This window comes from Mercurialis annua, linkage group LG5 (genome assembly GCF_937616625.2).
Source record: "Mercurialis annua linkage group LG5, ddMerAnnu1.2, whole genome shotgun sequence".
Taxonomy (NCBI): domain Eukaryota; kingdom Viridiplantae; phylum Streptophyta; class Magnoliopsida; order Malpighiales; family Euphorbiaceae; genus Mercurialis; species Mercurialis annua.
In genome coordinates, this window is record NC_065574.1 from 7,018,491 (window position 1) to 7,037,271 (window position 18,781).

At 33.2% G+C, this 18,781-nt stretch overlaps 1 protein-coding gene across 2 annotated transcripts; it reads left to right on the plus strand.

Annotated features, from left to right (window-relative positions):
• Window positions 1–1,113: 1,113 nt before the first annotated feature.
• Window positions 1,114–18,371, plus strand: LOC126681281 (ABC transporter C family member 13). 2 transcript variants are annotated; one of them, XM_050376795.2, is made up of 36 exons: window positions 1,114–1,222; window positions 1,711–1,751; window positions 1,849–1,936; window positions 2,513–2,668; window positions 2,761–2,892; window positions 3,172–3,272; window positions 4,282–4,345; window positions 4,619–4,864; window positions 5,074–5,143; window positions 5,550–5,610; window positions 6,175–6,262; window positions 6,868–6,986; window positions 7,850–7,947; window positions 8,587–8,653; window positions 9,126–9,243; window positions 9,356–9,472; window positions 10,058–10,138; window positions 10,229–10,474; window positions 10,959–11,060; window positions 11,146–11,213; window positions 11,430–11,561; window positions 11,768–11,915; window positions 13,178–13,461; window positions 13,597–13,753; window positions 14,333–14,508; window positions 14,585–14,696; window positions 14,799–14,852; window positions 15,152–15,274; window positions 15,558–15,656; window positions 15,777–15,869; window positions 15,996–16,106; window positions 16,198–16,359; window positions 16,476–16,663; window positions 16,827–17,016; window positions 17,460–17,627; window positions 17,979–18,371. In XM_050376795.2, the coding sequence occupies exons 1-36, from the start codon at window positions 1,178–1,180 to the stop codon at window positions 18,057–18,059; spliced, it is 4,386 nt and encodes a 1,461-aa protein (XP_050232752.1). In that variant the 5' UTR covers window positions 1,114–1,177; the 3' UTR covers window positions 18,060–18,371. The 2 variants fall into 2 exon arrangements, with proteins under 2 accessions (XP_050232752.1, XP_050232753.1); XM_050376796.2 differs by lacking the exons at window positions 1,114–1,222; window positions 1,711–1,751; window positions 1,849–1,936 and having other exon boundaries at window positions 2,542–2,668; window positions 2,761–2,831.
• The last annotated feature ends 410 nt before the right edge of the window (window positions 18,372–18,781 follow it).

Below are 18,781 nucleotides of genomic sequence, written 5' to 3' on the forward strand. Positions count from 1 at the left end.
TGTATATACATATACATATACATATATGTATACGATGATTTAATAAAAACTTCAAACTAAGTCCAAACATTCTCTAAATAAGAATCATTGTATCATCACTTATTCATTCAATAAGTAGAATGAATAACATTAAGGTCATTTTTATATCATATTCCTATAAACTTCAGTTTAGTATTAAATAAAGGTTTTATAGTCATTACCTAATTAGTTATTTAATTAATCACTATTGTAATTAAAGTCCTAATTAGAATAGGTAGCTAACTTATCTCCAATTTAGTTTTAATATGTAAAAAATAACTAAATTGTCTTCAAATTAGTAGGAATACCTATCTTTTAGTTTGATTGAACTACAAAATTAAAATACTGTATTTGGTCAATATATTAATATTTAAATTTCTATCGTATTATTATTTTTAAAGATATTATTAATAAAATTAAATTAATTATTTTAATTATGGTTATTATAAAATCAAAAGAAGAATAAATTCAGTATGGAACAAATTTAATAACCGAATATATTATATTTACTTTTACAAAAATTCTTAACTAATTTAATATTAATTATAAATAAAATATTAATATAATTATAATAAATTTACTAATATATTCATTGACGTGTTACGTTACGAGCCACGTGCATAGCACGTAATGCGAAACTAGTATATATATATATATGAAGTTTATAGGAATATGATATAAAAATGACCTTAATGTTTACTCTATGACTCACCTAACCCCCTAATATTTTTTGAATCTCAAAAAATGACCTTATCATAGTGGAACAAATATATTCTTCACCGTTAGACGGAGGATACATTTGTTTCACTTTGCTAACTTTAGGGTTATATTTATTCCACTTTAGTAACGTTATAGTCATATTTGAGACTCGACAAATATTAGAGCAACGACTAATTGTACGACACATCGGCTAGAGGGTATATTTGTTCCATTTTGTTAACATTGGGGTCATTTTTGATACTCAAAAAATATTAAGGGGCCAGGTGAGCCACATAATAAACATTAGGGTCATTTTTGTACCTTAACCCAAGTTTATAACACAAAAAGTGCCACGTGGATAACTCTATAAAGGGTTGCACACTCCGCGCAGTGGAAGAACCAAAGTTGGAAACCGTTTTATTTGGAGTTAGCTGCTGTTTTACTGCAATTGCAAATAAGAATGGAATTGAAGAAGATGAATCTTTCTTGCCCTAATTCTCCATTTGTACGCATCCTCTCTCCCTTGTACATCACTTACATTTTCTTTTGTGTCAATTTTCAGAGTTAAATCAGTCTTATAGAAACTATGTAGCTCTACGCATGCTAATTTATGCACTATAGCTATTTTCGTAATTTTAATTGGAGCTTTAACTCACAGCACTGCTTTTAGGACTCGGTTTCTGTTTGGTTGCTGAGAAAGTGGAGGAATGTGAGAATAAAAAATTTAAGTTATGTGTGTGCTTTTCTTTAGACATTTTTGTACGTTTAAATGAATGTGGATGAATATCTTATTTAAGGAGAAAAAAACTAGAGAATTTTACTCTGTTCTAGCTTCTGCTATAATCTCCTCAGAAAGCTTGCATGATAATGTGGTTTAAATCGTTTAGAGTATGAATTTTTTTGTTCTACTTTTTGTTTTTTAATTTTGTTTTTGATATCTATGTGGTTTTTATCAAACTTTTTGTTTTTGTTTTTGTTTTTTTTGGCTTGCAGGTTTGGGATGGAAATAAATTCTCAGAGTGTTTTGATAACTTATATCCTTTTGTTGAATGTTGCGTGTTTGTTTTCTTTTCTTTTCTGTGAGGCGAAAATTGCTTTTGTTATGTTGTGTTTGTTCTTGACAATGCATACAGTTTTCGGATTTGGTGCAAACGCAGCTACTATTCTTATGATTTTAGTTCTTGCAATTACTCGAAGAAATGCTAGAAGGATATACAGGGTATACTCTTTGAGCCTTTTTTTATCTGCTAAATGATTCATGAAGGGACTCCGGATTGTATATGCCACTCTGATATGCACTAACCATTTATTTTTTAGAATTTCATGTCAGATGTCACCTTTCAATTTTTCATGTAGTATAATCTACCTAATTTAATGTCCTTTTAAGTAGCTTGGCAAGTTAAAAGTTAGTATTTTCTATGTTCTTGAACTTCACATAAAATTACAAGATGAGTTATGGCAAAATGTAAGTTAAGTACAAATGGATCCTTGATGCCTGTTCGAGGTTTATTACTATTCGTGCTTTCTTCGACCATCAAAAATTTAGATAATGTTTGCTACAGTGTACAGATTGGAGTCCTTGTTCATGTTCTAAAACTGCACATGCAGATTGGAGTTCGTAGCATGATAATTTATTAATTTCTGCTACAGTATACATACATATGTTACTATGCACTAAATGTATGAACATTATGCATAAAGGGTTAGTGCTAATTTTTCCTTACCAAAGTTAGGATGTATGTTTTTTGTTAAAACAAACTTTAAATATACTAATGATTTTATACGAATTGTACAGATGAACTTACCTGAGAGGGTTACATTACAATTTCTACCTGCCGTTGGCGCATGTATATCATTTATGGACATTCTTTTGCTTTTAAATAAAGAGCTTCATGGAGAATTTGTTGTGTATCATGAATGGCTTTTCAGAAGTTCTCAATTGATAGTCTGGGTAAGCTTCTCTATGCTGTTCGCAGTGCTGTCATCGTTTGTTGTGCTCATTCAAGATTATTAATTAGAGTTTCCCCTTTAACAAATGTGCAGACAATCATCATATTTTCTTCAAACTGGGTCTTCTTCAAAGATGTATTTTGTCATCGGCTTCTCTGTTTCTGGTGGGTCATGAAATTAATACTGGAAATCATCCATCTCCACAGAGCATTTGCTTCAGTGAAGGTGCTGATTTCATCTTCTTTCTCTCTGCATTTGGTTCTGAGATGCATCAAAACTCGATGTACTTTGGGAGAAATTTGTTCAATCCTTAACAATATAACCAAATCATATAGGTACCTTTAAGATGAGGATAATGGACATAGTATTCCTTTTGAAGAACAGAAATCATATTTATTTTAAAATTTACTGGATCATTTATGTTGTATAGACTTTTAATTGCAATATTTCATTGTTTCTTCCTGGGATGGTAATCTTTGTACCTTGTAAATTCCACATGCCCAGGTTTTTTCATGTTTGAAGGACAGTGTAATTATTTGTTTGGATATCACTTTTGGCATATCTATCAATATTATCAGCATGAAGGAGGCATCTTTAAAGAACAGGTATCGTATAATTACTTGATTGTTTGCTTACAATGCCTCTATTTCTTTTATTATAACTAGTTAGTGTTATTATAAACAAGGGAGGTGATGATGTTTATCATTGACTTGTTTGAATGGAGTTGTGTGAACCACTTAAGAATTTAGTCGTGAAACTTTATGCATAAAAGTAGCAATTTCCTGATCATGATTTGTTTCCTTATTACTGTTAGTACTAACTCTAGTTCATTTTAGCGATCATCCGTATGTTTTTTTTTAATGATTAGCTATTATTTTTTCAACTTTACCTCTTAGTTTCCCTGTCGATTACTTCATATGATGCCAGCATAGGCATTTTGCATTGAAAATGTAATAACATATGCCACAGTAGATATTATTTATTATAAGTTGCCAAAATTTTCTATTTCCTTAAAATTGAGGGAAATATTGTAAGCAATGTTCATTAGTTAAAATGGTTTAACAAATTATTGTCAAGTTATTTGTACTCTTGTTTTTAAATGGACTAAAGTAGATTTGAGAACTGACAAATTAGTACAACGTCGTATCACCATGGATATTCCCATTGTTGCAGAGTGTCATGATAACTGAAAGATGTTCTGCATGAAAGTAATACATCTATTTGAGTCGGTTATTAAGTAAGCATTGTCGTGAGTGTCCACCATCTCTGAAAGAGGTGCAAAGAGACACTTGCAAATGTGATTATGAATACAAGTTCTCAAGCGCATCTGTTATCAACAAGTATCATTTTTGAGCCACTTATATTTGTTATGTTGCTATTTGCTAATTACCCTAGTATAGCTGATCTTCTATGCTTCAAGTACTAAGGTTGAACCTCTTTTTGTTGAGAGTTTGTTTGCTGAAAGTTATCATTAGCATTTGAATTTGTCCTCTAATAAATACTTGTTTACTTGAGATTTGTATAACTGTAAATAAGTAAAAGGTAATGGTTTATATTCGGTATTCCTCTAATAATAAAATTTGCTGACTGTATTGTTAATTGCATGAGCTATAGCTCTGTAGAAGATCCACTTCTTCCTGCTGATATCGATGTTGAGGGAGGTTGTTCTGTGAAAAATGTAAGTAATATTTCACCATTTCTATATTTCTCTGTGAGATTTCTGTCTTCTTTACATATATATATCTTAAGAAAGGAAAGATCAATGTGGTAAACTGTTCTTGCCCTTATGAATCAGTTAATCATGGTTTCTCTTCTATTTCATGAGCATAATTTTTGTGTTTGAAATGAAACAAACAATTGCAGAAATATTATTTTCTGTTGCTGTTTCCTCAATTCTCTTTCTCTAAAATCTACAAAAAATTGACGGCAAATGATTGTGCCTTCTTTAAAGGGAAATATGCACAGCTGGTGGGATCTCATCACATTTAAACCTATCACCTCTGTGATGAAGTGTGGTGTTATAAAGCAGCTCGGCTTTGAAGATTTGCTTTGCCTACCTGATGATATGGATCCTTCAAACTGTCATGACAAATTGTCATGCTGCTGGCAAGCTCAAGAGACTAGCTCTAACCCATCCTTGTTCAAGGCAATCTGTTGTGCATATGGATGGCCTTATTTTCGTATTGGATTATTAAAGGTAATTTTTTTTTGGTATTTTATCTCATTTGCTTGTTAAATAATTTGCTTATGATAACAAAAATAAAGATGTTGGACTGGATGATACTTAGTACTCATTATAACAAATGCATCAATTCTGGAAAGAAATTGATTGTCTAGTCTCCATTGATTATTCTACTGCTTACTTAGATAACAATGTGCCAATAATATCTAGTTTTACTTTTATAGGTGTTCAATGATTGCATTGGTTTTGCGGGACCATTGCTTCTCAATAAGCTCATTCGGTTTCTTCAACAAGGTCTGAAACATTTTGATGGTTTTTAGTGGTTCTTCAAATGTTGAATTACCAGCCATAAGTTTTGGTAGATATAGAAATTAATAATTATTGATTATTCTACCCTCTTATATTGTTTGATTTAATCTATTCCCTGTTGAAAGGGTTCTTTATTTCACTGATCAGTAAGTTTTATGGTATTTTATGACAAACTTTGATGTAACTGGACGTGTGGATGTGCTGGAACAATGAATTTCAGTACTTGCATTTAATGTTTTTGTTAACTTTAGATTCTTATTTAAACCTCTGATGTTTATTTGCTGGTTTGAATGCATTCTGCCAATTTTAATTTTATGGTTGCTGCTTACTGCTTAGTGATTTCATTGTGCTGGCAAAACATATTTTTGAGAAATTTGGTGTGATGTTTTAGGTTCTGCACATTGGGATGGATTTATTCTTGCATTATGCTTAGGCTTTACTTCTATCTTGAAGTAAGTATCACTTCTAGTATCTAATAGCATATATATATTGGTCTCTTTTGCACTTCTCCTTTTGTTAGTTGCTGCCTTTTATTTTGTTCTTCTTAGTGCATTATGAGCATTGGTCTCCTTGATCGCAACTCTTTGTTGAAATTCTGACAAAAAAAGGTTTACATGTAAATTAAAAGAAGCCGGGAGAAACTAAAAGGCTCCCATAACCGTTTTTGTCTTGAGAAATTTCCTTTAAATTAAGATTGACGTGAGCCCAAAGGATGCAGAAAGGGCATATTAATCCCTATGTTAAAAACAAGGGAGACATTCAAAATTGCTCTAACTTTAGGAGAATTAAGCTCATGAGCACGCTATGAAGTTATGAGAGAGAGTGCTAAAATGTCATTTAAGGTGTATTACATTGGTTTCTAGTAACCAATTTGGTTTTATGCCTTGTCGATTAACCATGTTGACGGACTTACTGTTCTTGTCATTTGGAGATTATTTCTCTCTTTGCAGCAGTTGTAATTTGCTTGCTGACTTTTTAACAATAAATTTTGGCTGAGAGTACTTCCAAATTTGCAGATCTTTTTTAGATACACAATATACATTTCATCTTGCAAAGTTGAAGCTGAAGCTACGATCCAGTATAATGACTGTAATATATCAAAAGGTACATATATCACGTGTTCTATGTAACCTGCATGTGAAGTGCATTGACACTCGTTCTTTGATTATGCTGGAATCATTGTGTTGACACCTCTATTTACCATTTACATGAAATCTGGGTATTCACAAACTCCGTTTTTAACTAGTAATATTAATAACGGACTACTAGTCTGTGACATTCAATAGTCCCAATAGTTTTTTTGTCGAGCAATAAAAATTTCATTTACCTAAATTATATTTGAGTTTATGACTACATCTGGAATACCACTGTAGAATATATAGTAATGACAAAAAAATATATAGAAGGAAAAAACTATAATCGAAATTGTATGAAAAAGAAAATCATTTGACCACATTCCTTTGTAGTCTTCTGTCACCAGCCAAACAAAGAATAAGACATAAAGCTTAACTTTCCAATTTGTGCTTCACACTTTGAGTTAGTTTGCTGCACTACTTCTGCGTGTCATTTTTATTTTTTGATACTATGAACTTCTTATGGGTTCCATTTTTTATTCTTCTTTTTGTGACATAGGCCTTCAGTTTGCGCTGCATGAAATAAGTTTTCTATGCTTTATCATCATTATTACCTTACTAATACTTTTATCTTAGTGCCTTTGTGTTACCCTGGCAGAGCGATCCAAATTTTCTGAGGGGGAAATACAAACATTTATGTCTGTAGATGCTGATCGAACTGTCAATTTGTTCAACAGTCTCCATGATGCGTGGAGGTAAAAGTTTATCTTATATGCATTCAATGCTAGTTAAAGACAAAATTATCAAAAAAACCCTTATTTCTTATCATATGATCATTAAATATTAAAGAGTATTGTGGGAATATAATAATAAATTAACTATAATTAACCAAGTTCTTAATCTTGTGAAAGTGCAATTTTTCCTATCTTGGGACGGAGGAAGTATAATTTCTCCTCAAATTATCAACTTAGTGGAACAATGAATTTGAAAGTTTGTTCGGTTAGCGAAGTTCTTACTTTTATATGGTCTTCATTGGTATTCGATGTTTTTATTGATGTTATATCATTTATCAATTATATGGAACTGCCTCTCAAAGAAATTGGAAAGAGGCTGTAGCTATCTGTTAAGCTGCCAAGGAAAGGATGCCTGTTAACTAGTTATTGATGGCTGTTGCATGGAAAAAGTGTTCTTGATAATTGGTACTGCAAACGAAATGACTTTCGCTATGGAGTGATACCCACTTAAATATAAACAAGTACTAAAGGTGGAAATTTATTAATTGTATTAAGCGGAGTTAGTGCCCTTTAAGTGTATAGTTTTCTGTCTCTTTAGGTATCAGCTGGAAAGTTAGTTTTTTCGTTTTTACTCAGCATTTGGTAGCACAAACATGGCAGGTAGATATTCACCCTGATGATAGGACAGAATCGTGAATATTTTTTTTGGTTTGAATCTATAAATTCATCTCATTGGATTTCTTAACAATGACATTTTGATTGTCTTTTCTCTATATTTGTAAAGAAAATAAAATTTCTTGGTAGCATTTTATTCACTTATCATGCCTCCAAAGGGGAACCTTTTCTGCATACTATAAACAATCCATTGCTTTTGATATTTTCAGCTTGCCTTTACAAATTGGAGTGGCACTCTACCTTTTATATACACAAGTTAAATTTGCTTTTCTATCTGGAATGGCAATAACCATTCTATTGATTCCAGGTATTTATGCTCTTAATATCTAAGCTGTTGCAAGAAATCTGCCATGTGAAGTGTTTTATAACAATGCTTCAATAAATATTAGTTGCTTATCATGAATGTGTACAAAGTTCGATATCATTGTATGCGTTGAACCTTAAGTTAAAATGTAGACTCATATAATGGTTGACTGTTTGTAATTCTCCATAGTCCTGATGAAGTGCATATTATAAGAGAATCATTCTGCCGTTTCTGTGCTATTGTCACTGTTTGATGGTGGGTGAAGATAAGGCTATTCAAATATATTATGTACAGCACGTGCCGTCACTATCCCCCTTTCCATAATCTTCTTTTCTCTATGTGAACATGTATTCTGGATGCTGATTTTATATTACGTAACATGCAAGTCCTACTTCTTTAAACGTTGTTATAGAACAAATATGCGGTTCTCTTATTCTGATTTTAGTCTCTTTGTTGTTTACCTTCGTCCCCTGGAAGTATGGTGTTAAGCAGTAAACTCCACAGGCATGCATATCTTCTTTTTTTCAACATAATCTTGCATTTTTATTTAAAAGATGGACACCTGCAGTATCAGACATTTGGATGCTCTTGATATTATCACCCATATGCTTTTATCTTATTATTAAAATGTTTTGCGTGCAGTGAATAAATGGATTTCTGAATTAATTGCAAGTGCTACTGAAAAAATGATGAAGCAAAAGGATGAGAGGTATATCTAACATATATGCATAATTATTTATCCTTTATTGCATCAACAAATTTCAAGAAACAAACTATGAAAACCAGAAGTGTGATTGCCATAACCTACCCCAATGGTGTTGCTTTCTTAGCTATATGCTTGATGGCTTTTATGCTGTACAATGATTTTTCTCCATGTAGGTCTAATGAAGTTAAGTGGTCTTTATTTTATATTAGTCGTAGTGCTTGGTGAGACTGTCTTTATGTGCTTGCACACATTTTTCTTGTACTCTAAATATATTCTTTAACAGAAATAAGAATTGCTCTCATACGCAACTATCCTTCATGAAAACTTGTTCTCATCAAATGGTTACATCAAGAGCAAGAACAGTTAACTGTGATACTTCTTGAAATGACATGTCAGATTATGAGAACAAAAAGGTTCGCCTTTGAACTCAATCTTGATTGCCATTTACATAATAATATGTTTGTTCCCTACTCAGGATTAGCAAGACAGGAGAAATTTTGACACATATTCGCACTTTAAAAATGTATGGATGGGAGCATATTTTCTCTAGTCGGTTGATGGAGACCAGATCCTCAGAAGTGAAGCATTTAGCTGTATGCCACTGTACTTATATAATTTTGTGGTCTAAGAACTATGCAACATGCATTACTCCTTTTTTGAATTATTGAATAATTGTAAATCATTAAATTTTCCTTTTTTTGTTAGACACGGAAATATTTGGATGCGTGGTGTGTGTTCTTTTGGGCTACAACACCAACTCTCTTCTCTTTTTCCACTTTTGGCCTTTACACTTTGATGGGGCATCAACTTGAGGCTGCAACGGTATATGTGCTCACATCTTATGCCATATAAACAAAAGGCCTAATGTCTTAAAAAACCCCGACCTTTTAGCCCCTTTTCAATCATACCCTGACGTTGAAAAATTGTCAATTTTACCTTATTTTGCATTTTTGTGTTTCAATTGTACCCTGAAAAATTAAATTAACGTCTTTTGCGTTTGGAAATTTGTTTAAAACATTCTCCATGTCTCGCATATATTAATTGTATATTTTTAAAATTTATTTAAATTTAGTTAAATTAATTAAGAATTTAAATTAGTGTTAATTTGATTATGGTTTTTAGTTAGTTTTTAAAAATAAAGGACTTATTTGTACTTTTTTGAATAAAAAAGAATTTAATTTCATGTTTAGACTTAATTAATTGAATGATTTCATCATTTAAGTAAAAAAATTAACAAAAATTAAAATATTGGGGTACAATTGAAAACGGAAAATTCAAAAGTGGGTTAAATTGACAAATTTTCAACGTCGGGGTGGAATTGAAAAAAAGTTTAAAGGTGAGGGGTTTTTGAGTGATTAGGCCTAAACAAAAATACCTTTCATTCATTTACTGAGAAATTTTTTGCAGGTCTTCACTTGTCTTGCTCTGTTTAATAATTTAATCTCTCCTCTCAATTCATTTCCATGGGTCATCAATGGATTGATTGATGTGAGTTTTGCTTCTTACCTACTTGGTTTTTCAAGTAAAACTATTCGCCATATAGTAATAATAAAAAGCTGTGTTTTCTCTTGCAACCAGGCCTTTATATCAACCAGGAGATTGAGCAGATTTCTCTGCTGTTCAGAGTTCAAACATGAATTAGAGAAAAAAGTTCATTCTTTTTATCCTAATTATCAGCCTGATTTTGTATCTGATGACGCGGCTGTTATAATGCGTGATGCCTGTTGCACTTGGTCAAGCAGCGATGATGAGACACAAAATCTGGTGTTAAAGAATGTCACTTTCACGGTTCCAAAGGGTTCATTCATTGCAATAATTGGAGAGGTCATAATTCAAGTCCATGCCTGAGCTTTTACAGTTCTATATGATCTCAACCATACTTTGGAATATATTTTGTTATCTTAAAACAAAAGTAGGGCCCTCATCCATTCTTTCATTTAGGCAATCCAGAAACTATCGAATATTGATTATTTCCCCTCAGAATAAAAAAATTATGCTTGAATGCTGTTTGAAAGATACATATCAAGTACATTAAAAGGAGTTCTCCATTTGTTACATAGTTGCCCGCAAGTAAGTCATATTCACAACTTCAACTACAATTGACTGCATTGCTATTTGCTAATAACTTTTTCTGCTCCATGTCAAGTCTTGAAGTAACAAAAACACATGGTAACAAGAATAACTCATTGTAATTAGGCAAATAGGGGATAAGAAGATTTACATTTTACTGAAACTACAATGATGTCTCTTTGAAGGATTATATTTCCACATCTAGTCACGTGTCCTTTTGCTAATATTGTTTATGCAGGTTGGTTCAGGTAAATCATCCTTATTGGGCGCAATATTGGGGGAAATGCAGTTCATCCGTGGGTCAGTTCATTCCATCAGATCTTGTGCATATGTGCCACAGGTTTGTTCAACTTCTCCTTGGTAAGAGTTTTGTCACTAATGCATAATTGATGGTACACCTGTATTACTCTCTGCTAAAAATTCAGGTACCATGGATTTTGTCTGGAACAGTACGTGAAAACATTTTATTTGGGGAAAAATATGACTCAGAAAGGTATAAAATGATCCATATTTTAATTTACTTGACTTTATAAACTTAACTCCTTGTTCAACTACAAGATGTTTTAACATCATTTACAAGTCCATTGGGAGGGAGTTATAAAAGTATGGCTAAGTGAAAATTGTGGCTTTTTTCCAGAGCTTGCTGGGGGATTCTTTTGCTTTCCAATGTTATTTAAACATTTCTTATTAAGTTTTTACTGCTTGGCAGATATTTAGACACTATAAAAGCCTGTGCACTGGATGTTGATATTTCATTAATGGCTGGAGGTGACATGGCTTACATTGGCGAGAAAGGAGTCAATTTATCTGGCGGGCAGAGAGCTCGGCTTGCTTTGGCAAGGTTAAGATCCTCTCCGTATTTAAAATTTTAGCTGACCAGATTGAACTTTTTTGTCTTGTTATAGTGGTCCTATATCTCCATTACTTTTTTTCGTCTCAATTCATTTGATCGTTACTTCTGTCTATGATTAGAGCATACCTTTCTTCTTTGTAATTTTCCTCTTTCTATAATGATTTGCATCTAAAATTAGAATTGATGTGGAACAGGGCTATTTATCAGGGATCAGATGTATATATGCTTGATGATGTCCTCAGTGCAGTTGATGCAGAAGTTGCCAGGTGCATTTTGCAGAACGCTATTTTGGGTCCACTTTTGGTTGAAAAAACTCGTCTTCTTTGCACCCACAACGTTCAGGTAGTTTTCATGAATCCTTTTAGATGTCGTCATTTTCTTCAAAAAAAATACTTGATTTAAAAAAAAATATGAATTTTCTTGGATTTTTGGATGCTAATATTCTGAAAATAATTTCTACATTGTTAGGTGTCTGGTCACTGGATTGCATAGAAATTTTAGTCGAATGGAAAAGCAATTGAAATAAGTACCAAGCACTTTCTTGTAAAAAAAATCTCATGGATTTCTTTAATGAAGGAAAATCATTGCTTTCTGTATCCTGTTTCAAGACACCAGAAAATGATTAGTGATCGACTTTCAGTGTTACAACCAAACAACGAAAAGGGAATTCTCTTCTCAAAAACTACTATTTCAAGATTGGATAGGATGCCACATGAAACTTTTAGCTTTAATGCTTAGTTTAAGAATGAACTGTTGTGCAGATAATAGAAGAGACTTATATCTAAATGCAATTTAGAAGTAAAAAATACCTGGCTTATCCCCTTAAAAACCCCTCACCTTTTACCCCCAATTCATTTGCACCCTCACGTTGCAAAACCACCAAATATATCCAAATTACGACCTTTCACTTTCAATTGCACCCTCAAGCATTAAATTGATCTCTTTTCACTTGAAAAAATAGGTTTATTTTTGTTTTAAATAAAATATTAAGTCTTATTTTAAAATATATGCTAAAATTTAAAGTATTGATTTGAACATTTTTTAAGTGAAAAGATGTCAATTTAATGCTTGAGGGTGCAATTGAAAGTGAAAGGTCGTAATTTGGGTATATTTGGTGGTTTTACAACGTGAGGGTGCAAATGAATTGGGGGTAAAAGGTGGGGGGATTTTAAGGGGATAAGCCAAAATACTTACTGGATGAAGCCTATTTATGAGCAGGGTGATAACATAGGACTTAATCTAATACAAAATTATCGATTCAAAATTTATTTTTATTGAAGGAAGAAATTCTTGGTGTCCGGCTTATGTCTACTAGATGCTGAAATTGCTGCTGTTCATATTTTTAATCATTGCTCTGTTTAGTGTTTAAAATGGAAAGCTATTTCTTCACCCTTTAAAATTTACTGCACAAAACTTTAATCCACTCAACTTGCTAGAGGACCAAACCTTAATTGGTGTTTATCTCTCTAGAAGTAGGCGGCTTTGCATATGATAGTATTATCTGTTATGGAATTGAGGGTGTCATGGATTTGGTTATGGTTGTCTTACTGAACATTATTAGGAAGTATTTCATGAGTCTGAGTGGAAGTGGTAAACTCTGGCAGGCAATATCTTCTGCTGACATGGTAGTTATCATGGAGAAAGGACATGTGAAATGGATTGGAAGTTCAACTGACTTGGCTATGTCATCATATTCAGCATTCTCTCCACAAAATGAATTTGATACATTGTCTTATGTTCAAGAAAAGGAGCTCATCGCAAATACTTCTAGTGAAAGCAGAAAAAGCCCTTCACTGGACGAAGAATCTATTAAGGTTTCAGAAGGAGCACAAGAGATTTTTGAACCTGAGCAGAGGAAAGAGGGTAGAGTTGAACTTTCTGTATACAAGTATGGTCATATATTCCATAGCTTACAATAAATAACAGTTACAGCTTTTCAGTTTTCTTGCTGGTTGATAATTGACCTAGTTTCTCCTGACTTGCACTAAAAGTGTTTACAATTTAATTCTTTTTTTTTCCGCAGAAGTTATGCAACTTTTTCTGGCTGGTTCATCACGACTATAATATGCCTTTCAGCTATTTTAATGCAAGCTTCACGTAATGGTAATGACTTGTGGCTTTCATATTGGGTTGACACAACACGAAGTAGTCAGGAAGGATTCTCCACATCCTTCTATCTGGTAATTCAATTTCCTGTTTAATCATGATTTATTGTGTAAACCTACTACCTTATGGATAGCATGATCTTGTGAAACATTGGGGTTTCTTGTTTCTGTATACTACTATTTTTTTCTTTCTGATTCAAGAAGTATACTACTGTTAATCATTCATTTTAACTAACTAAACTTACAGGCCCGGAATATACCCCATATCCTTTCCTATTCACAGACTTTAATGCAATCAATGAGTAACGATATTAACAAAATTTGATCTGGCTTTCCAATCAATGGCTTTCCATAATCTTTAATAGGAAGCTCATATAGTGTATCAGGAGTTTGTTGAGACTGGGAAATTACAAAGTTGCATTTGTCCGTTCTTTGCTTTTTCCTTTTGAGCTGTAAACTTGTACCATATATTTTCCCAAATATACAATATATTGTGTAAGCTCATATAGTAGCTAAGCTAACTGCCTTAACTGCATCATGTCATGTAGTTTTAATATGACTTGTTGAGTGAATTTATTGGAACAAGAAAGTGCAACATATCTTTTCATGCGGGAATGGTTTCAGTCTTCATTGACTTGGCAACTGATGATGCAGGTTGTACTTTGCATCTTTTGTATTGTAAATTCATCTCTAACATTGGTGAGAGCATTCTCTTTTGCTTTCGGTGGCTTACGTGCTGCAGTTGAGGTGCACAATATGTTATTTTATAAGCTTGTTGATGCACCTGTACAGTTTTTTGACCAAACACCTACTGGAAGAATACTAAACAGGTTAGAATGAGTGCTTAATAATTACATTTGTAATGTTTATCTGCTCTTATGCCAACATATTTAGTACATCTTGCAGGTTGTCTTCAGATCTCTATACAATAGATGATTCTCTTCCATTCGTTCTCAATATTCTCCTTGCAAATTTTGTTGGCCTTCTGGGAATAGCAATAGTTTTGTCCTATGTTCAGGTATTGGCAAAAATCGTCATTTTGGTTTTTTGGTTTATGGAAATGTCTGATTCCTTTTCTGCTAGAAGATTACTGGTTATAATTGGCTTTATATATGTGCAGGTCACCTTCTTGCTTTTAATGGTGCCATTTTGGTTTATTTACAGCAAGTTACAGGTATATATTGATTTGGAGATACCAGTCTCTTAAATTTCATTATTTCATCAACAAGATGCACAAAATTTTCATGCTTTTACACATCAGGAATTTGGGATTGCAGAACTCAGTAAATTATATTGTCCATAATCTGAGGGGTGAGATGAATGACTGCAACGAAAAGGAAAAGAATAGCAATTTTCTTAATGAATTAATAATAACAGAATTAGGAGACTTTTCATTTTGTGTACATTGTTATACATCTAATTGTGGGGAACTATTTGAATTTGGAGCTTTGTACTTAGCAAAAAGTTCTGCAGTTCTTCTACAGATCAACATCCAGGGAACTGCGAAGGCTGGATAGCGTTTCTCGTTCTCCTATATATGCAACCTTTACAGAAACACTTGATGGATCGTCCACTATAAGGGCATTTAAGTCTGAGGTATATCATTTCTAAGAGTGATTTGTCTTAATTGTTGCTTGTTAAGTCTGCTTTTCTTCAGCTGACATACATTAGGATACAATCACTTTGGAGAGAACAATGATGTTCAGCATAATTATGGAGAAGTCATATATTATTGTTCTCTGTTAGAATGTGTAGCTTTACTATATCTTAATGTTAAAATGTGTAGCTTTACTATATCTTAATTCTTATTGATTACTGCTAAAAGAATATAATTAAGTGAGAAATCATATAGTCACTGACCGATGCTGGTTACAAACAGGAGTGTTTCTTGGCCAAGTTCACTGAGCTTGTGACCTTGTATCAACGAACTTCTTACTCGGAAACAATTGCGAGTTTGTGGCTTGCCCTGCGCCTCCAGGTATTTAGACAAGGGATGAGGGGACTATAATTTGGTACAAGATAGAGTTGTGTGAAACAAATCATTGCATGACTATACATTATTTTTCTAGTTATTCTACTGACCAGTGATATTTATTAGTTGTTAGGAGCATTTGTCATCTCATTTATTGCTGTGATGGCTGTTGTGGGATCCCGCGGTTATTTGCCAATTAGCTTTGGGACTCCTGGACTGGTGATTTCCTTATCTTCTATTTCGGCCTCTCTCTCTCCCCCCTCAAATACAAGATGTTTTAAGCATTTTATGAACTTCACTTGTTCTGGATCCAGGTAACAACAGAGGTTTTGTTTGCTTTTACAGGTTGGTTTGGCTCTATCATATGCAGCTCCAATTGTGTCGTTGTTGGGAAATTTTCTTACAAATTTTACTGAAATAGAGAAGGAAATGGTTTCTGTTGAAAGAGCTCTTCAAGTACTAATTTATTTTCTGATATCCTTTATTACTTTTCTATTTTCTCCATTCTTACATTTCTATCGCCACTTGTATTATTCACTCTTCATAGTACATGGATATTCCCCGAGAAAATCTTGAAGGATCGCAGTCACTGGATCCTAATTGGCCTTTTCAAGGATTGATCAAGTTTCAGAGTGTTACAATGAGATACAAGCCATCTTTGCCACCTGCTCTAAATGGTGTGAATTTCACTATCATAGGAGGAACACAGGTCAGTGCATGAAGCCTGTTGTTGACTAGAACTTAATTTCCATTTGATGAGTTGTTTTAGGAGTCGTAGATTTCCGGTAGCCAAATTTTCATATTGTAAAAGTTATATTCAAGTAGGTGGGAATTGTTGGAAGAACAGGGGCTGGAAAATCCAGTATCTTGAATGCCCTTTTCCACCTAACTCCAGTAAGCAGTGGTTGCATTCTGGTAGACGGCCTGAACATAGTTGATGTCCCTGTTAGAGATCTCCGAGCACACTTTTCTGTTGTGCCCCAGAGTCCCTTCCTGTTTGAAGGATCATTAAGGTATGCTTTTATTTGGTTATTTTGACAGCAACCATAATAGGATTCTACACTTTCTTGGCAGTTAAGTTTGATTGTTTACTTTGCAGCACGAAATCATTTGATAGTACAAAGTTGTTTAAAAGTTAGTTTTTGCCTTTTTCGTATTTTTCTTGCAAACTTCCAGGGATAACCTAGATCCTCTCCAGATGAGTAATGATTTGAAAATTTGGAGCATTCTAGAGAAATGTCATGTCAAGGAGGAAATAGAAATGGCAGGTGGACTGGATATTCATGTAAAGGGGTCTGGATCATCATTTTCCGTTGGGCAAAGGCAGCTTCTGTGCCTTGCTCGTGCTCTTCTCAAGTCATCTAAGGTAAAAGAATATTATCCATGTTGATCGATCATTCTTAATAATATGATCTACAACAGGACTGAGTAATTCTGCTATGCTTCTGAAACATGTTGTATTTAGTTTATTCATGAACAGGAATAATAATTTATTGATATTTGTCCAATGGAGTAATTTGTCTATTAAGGAATTGAAAATTTTATTAAAACATTATTTTTATAGCTTACATGAAATCACCAAATCATCTGATTTATTATATAGAACTAGCATTAAGTTCTCAATATTCCACTTATATCATATTGATAAACCATGCAGAAAAATACTTATTTCTGAGTTAGTAAAAATCTGTCAACTGAATAATTTTGAAATCAAACATTGATAAATGCATGGGAAAGAATGAATCTATATGTGTTGTGTGCGTGTGCATTTTCTTGCTGAAGGGTTACTAACACACTTTAAATTTTCAGGTACTTTGTTTAGATGAATGCACAGCTAATGTTGACACTCAAACAGCTTCAGCGCTACAAAATGTAATATCTACTGAATGCAAAGGCGTAACTGTGGTCACAATTGCTCATCGCATTTCCACTGTTGTGAATATGAACACCATCCTAGTTCTTGACCATGGCAATGTGGTATGGTTCTTCTTCTCTCATCCTTTCTTTCATGTGTTTTTTTTGCAGCTGGTTTATTCACCACTTGCTAATGAAAGCAAATTAATAACATTTTCCATAATCAATGGTCGGATAACATTGCAAATCTTCCACTTTGAGACCTTCTCAATGAACATAAAATGGAATCGAGGAGATAAAACTGTGAATTGAAATTGTGGAAATGTCATTTTTTTAGTACTGGTCCATCTATTGCTTCGTAAATATTACATTTGATCTAGAGGGACGTATTATTATAGTCGTGGCTGTTTGACAGTTCATTTCTACTTGACTCGAACCGCATGAACAATTAAAACTATTTTCTTGCCATGGTAGATTGAGCAAGGTAACCCACAAGCTCTTCTTCAAGACGAGTTCTCAAGATTTTCAAGTTTTGCGAAAGCTTCTACCATGTGATTCCTCGACTACTTTCATAGGTTGGTATAAACTCAATATTTTTCTGGATGTAATATCGTTTGTTCATTGTAATTTATCCCCGTCTTCAAACAAAGTTATCTCCTAGTCGTGCTAACTGCTAACAATGGACTTTGACCACTTATAGAAGCGTGACCAGCTAGCCGTCTGTAGTTAGGACTGATTCTCTAAATGATGCCTATAATTTAAATCAGGAAATGTTAACTTGTAGGTTTGTTGGAAATCTTATTGTAGTAATTCAATGATTTAACGTGATGTATTACCTATGTTGTGCATTTGTTTTCTTCTGTGAAATCTTGTAATCCTGAAAATCCTTCATACTGCCTGGGGTGACTGTCAATGACCATGTTAAGCTGATGAGTTTCAAATTTGAACCGAACACGTAAGGAATTATATAGCACGAAAACAGAAACGAAAAACGAAAAAATAGATAAATTAAAATATAGAATTCTGGAGTCTCAAATGCTTTCAAGAAATGAACATCGGACGTAGAATTTGGAAATTTTCCGTGCAACTTATGTGAGATGTTTGTTTTGCTTTTATCTTATAAATATGCGAATTTGGCGCAACGGATGTGTGAGATAATTTTTTGAAACAAAAATAAGAAAGTGAATAGTTGATGCATTGATTAAAACACAAATGTTAGGCTGGTAACTACTAGTGGGGATTAAAGTGGATGCTTGACTCGTAGGTAATGCCCATTT

Coding starts and splice junctions, on each gene's coding strand:
- LOC126681281 (XM_050376795.2), top strand. CDS start 1,178: ATGGAATTGAAGAAGATGAATCTTTCTTGCCCTAATTCTCCATTT. Junction 5,144..5,549: donor CATTCGGTTTCTTCAACAAG/GTCTGAAACATT, acceptor GTGATGTTTTAG/GTTCTGCACATTGGGATGGA. Junction 17,628..17,978: donor TTCTTGACCATGGCAATGTG/GTATGGTTCTTC, acceptor TTGCCATGGTAG/ATTGAGCAAGGTAACCCACA.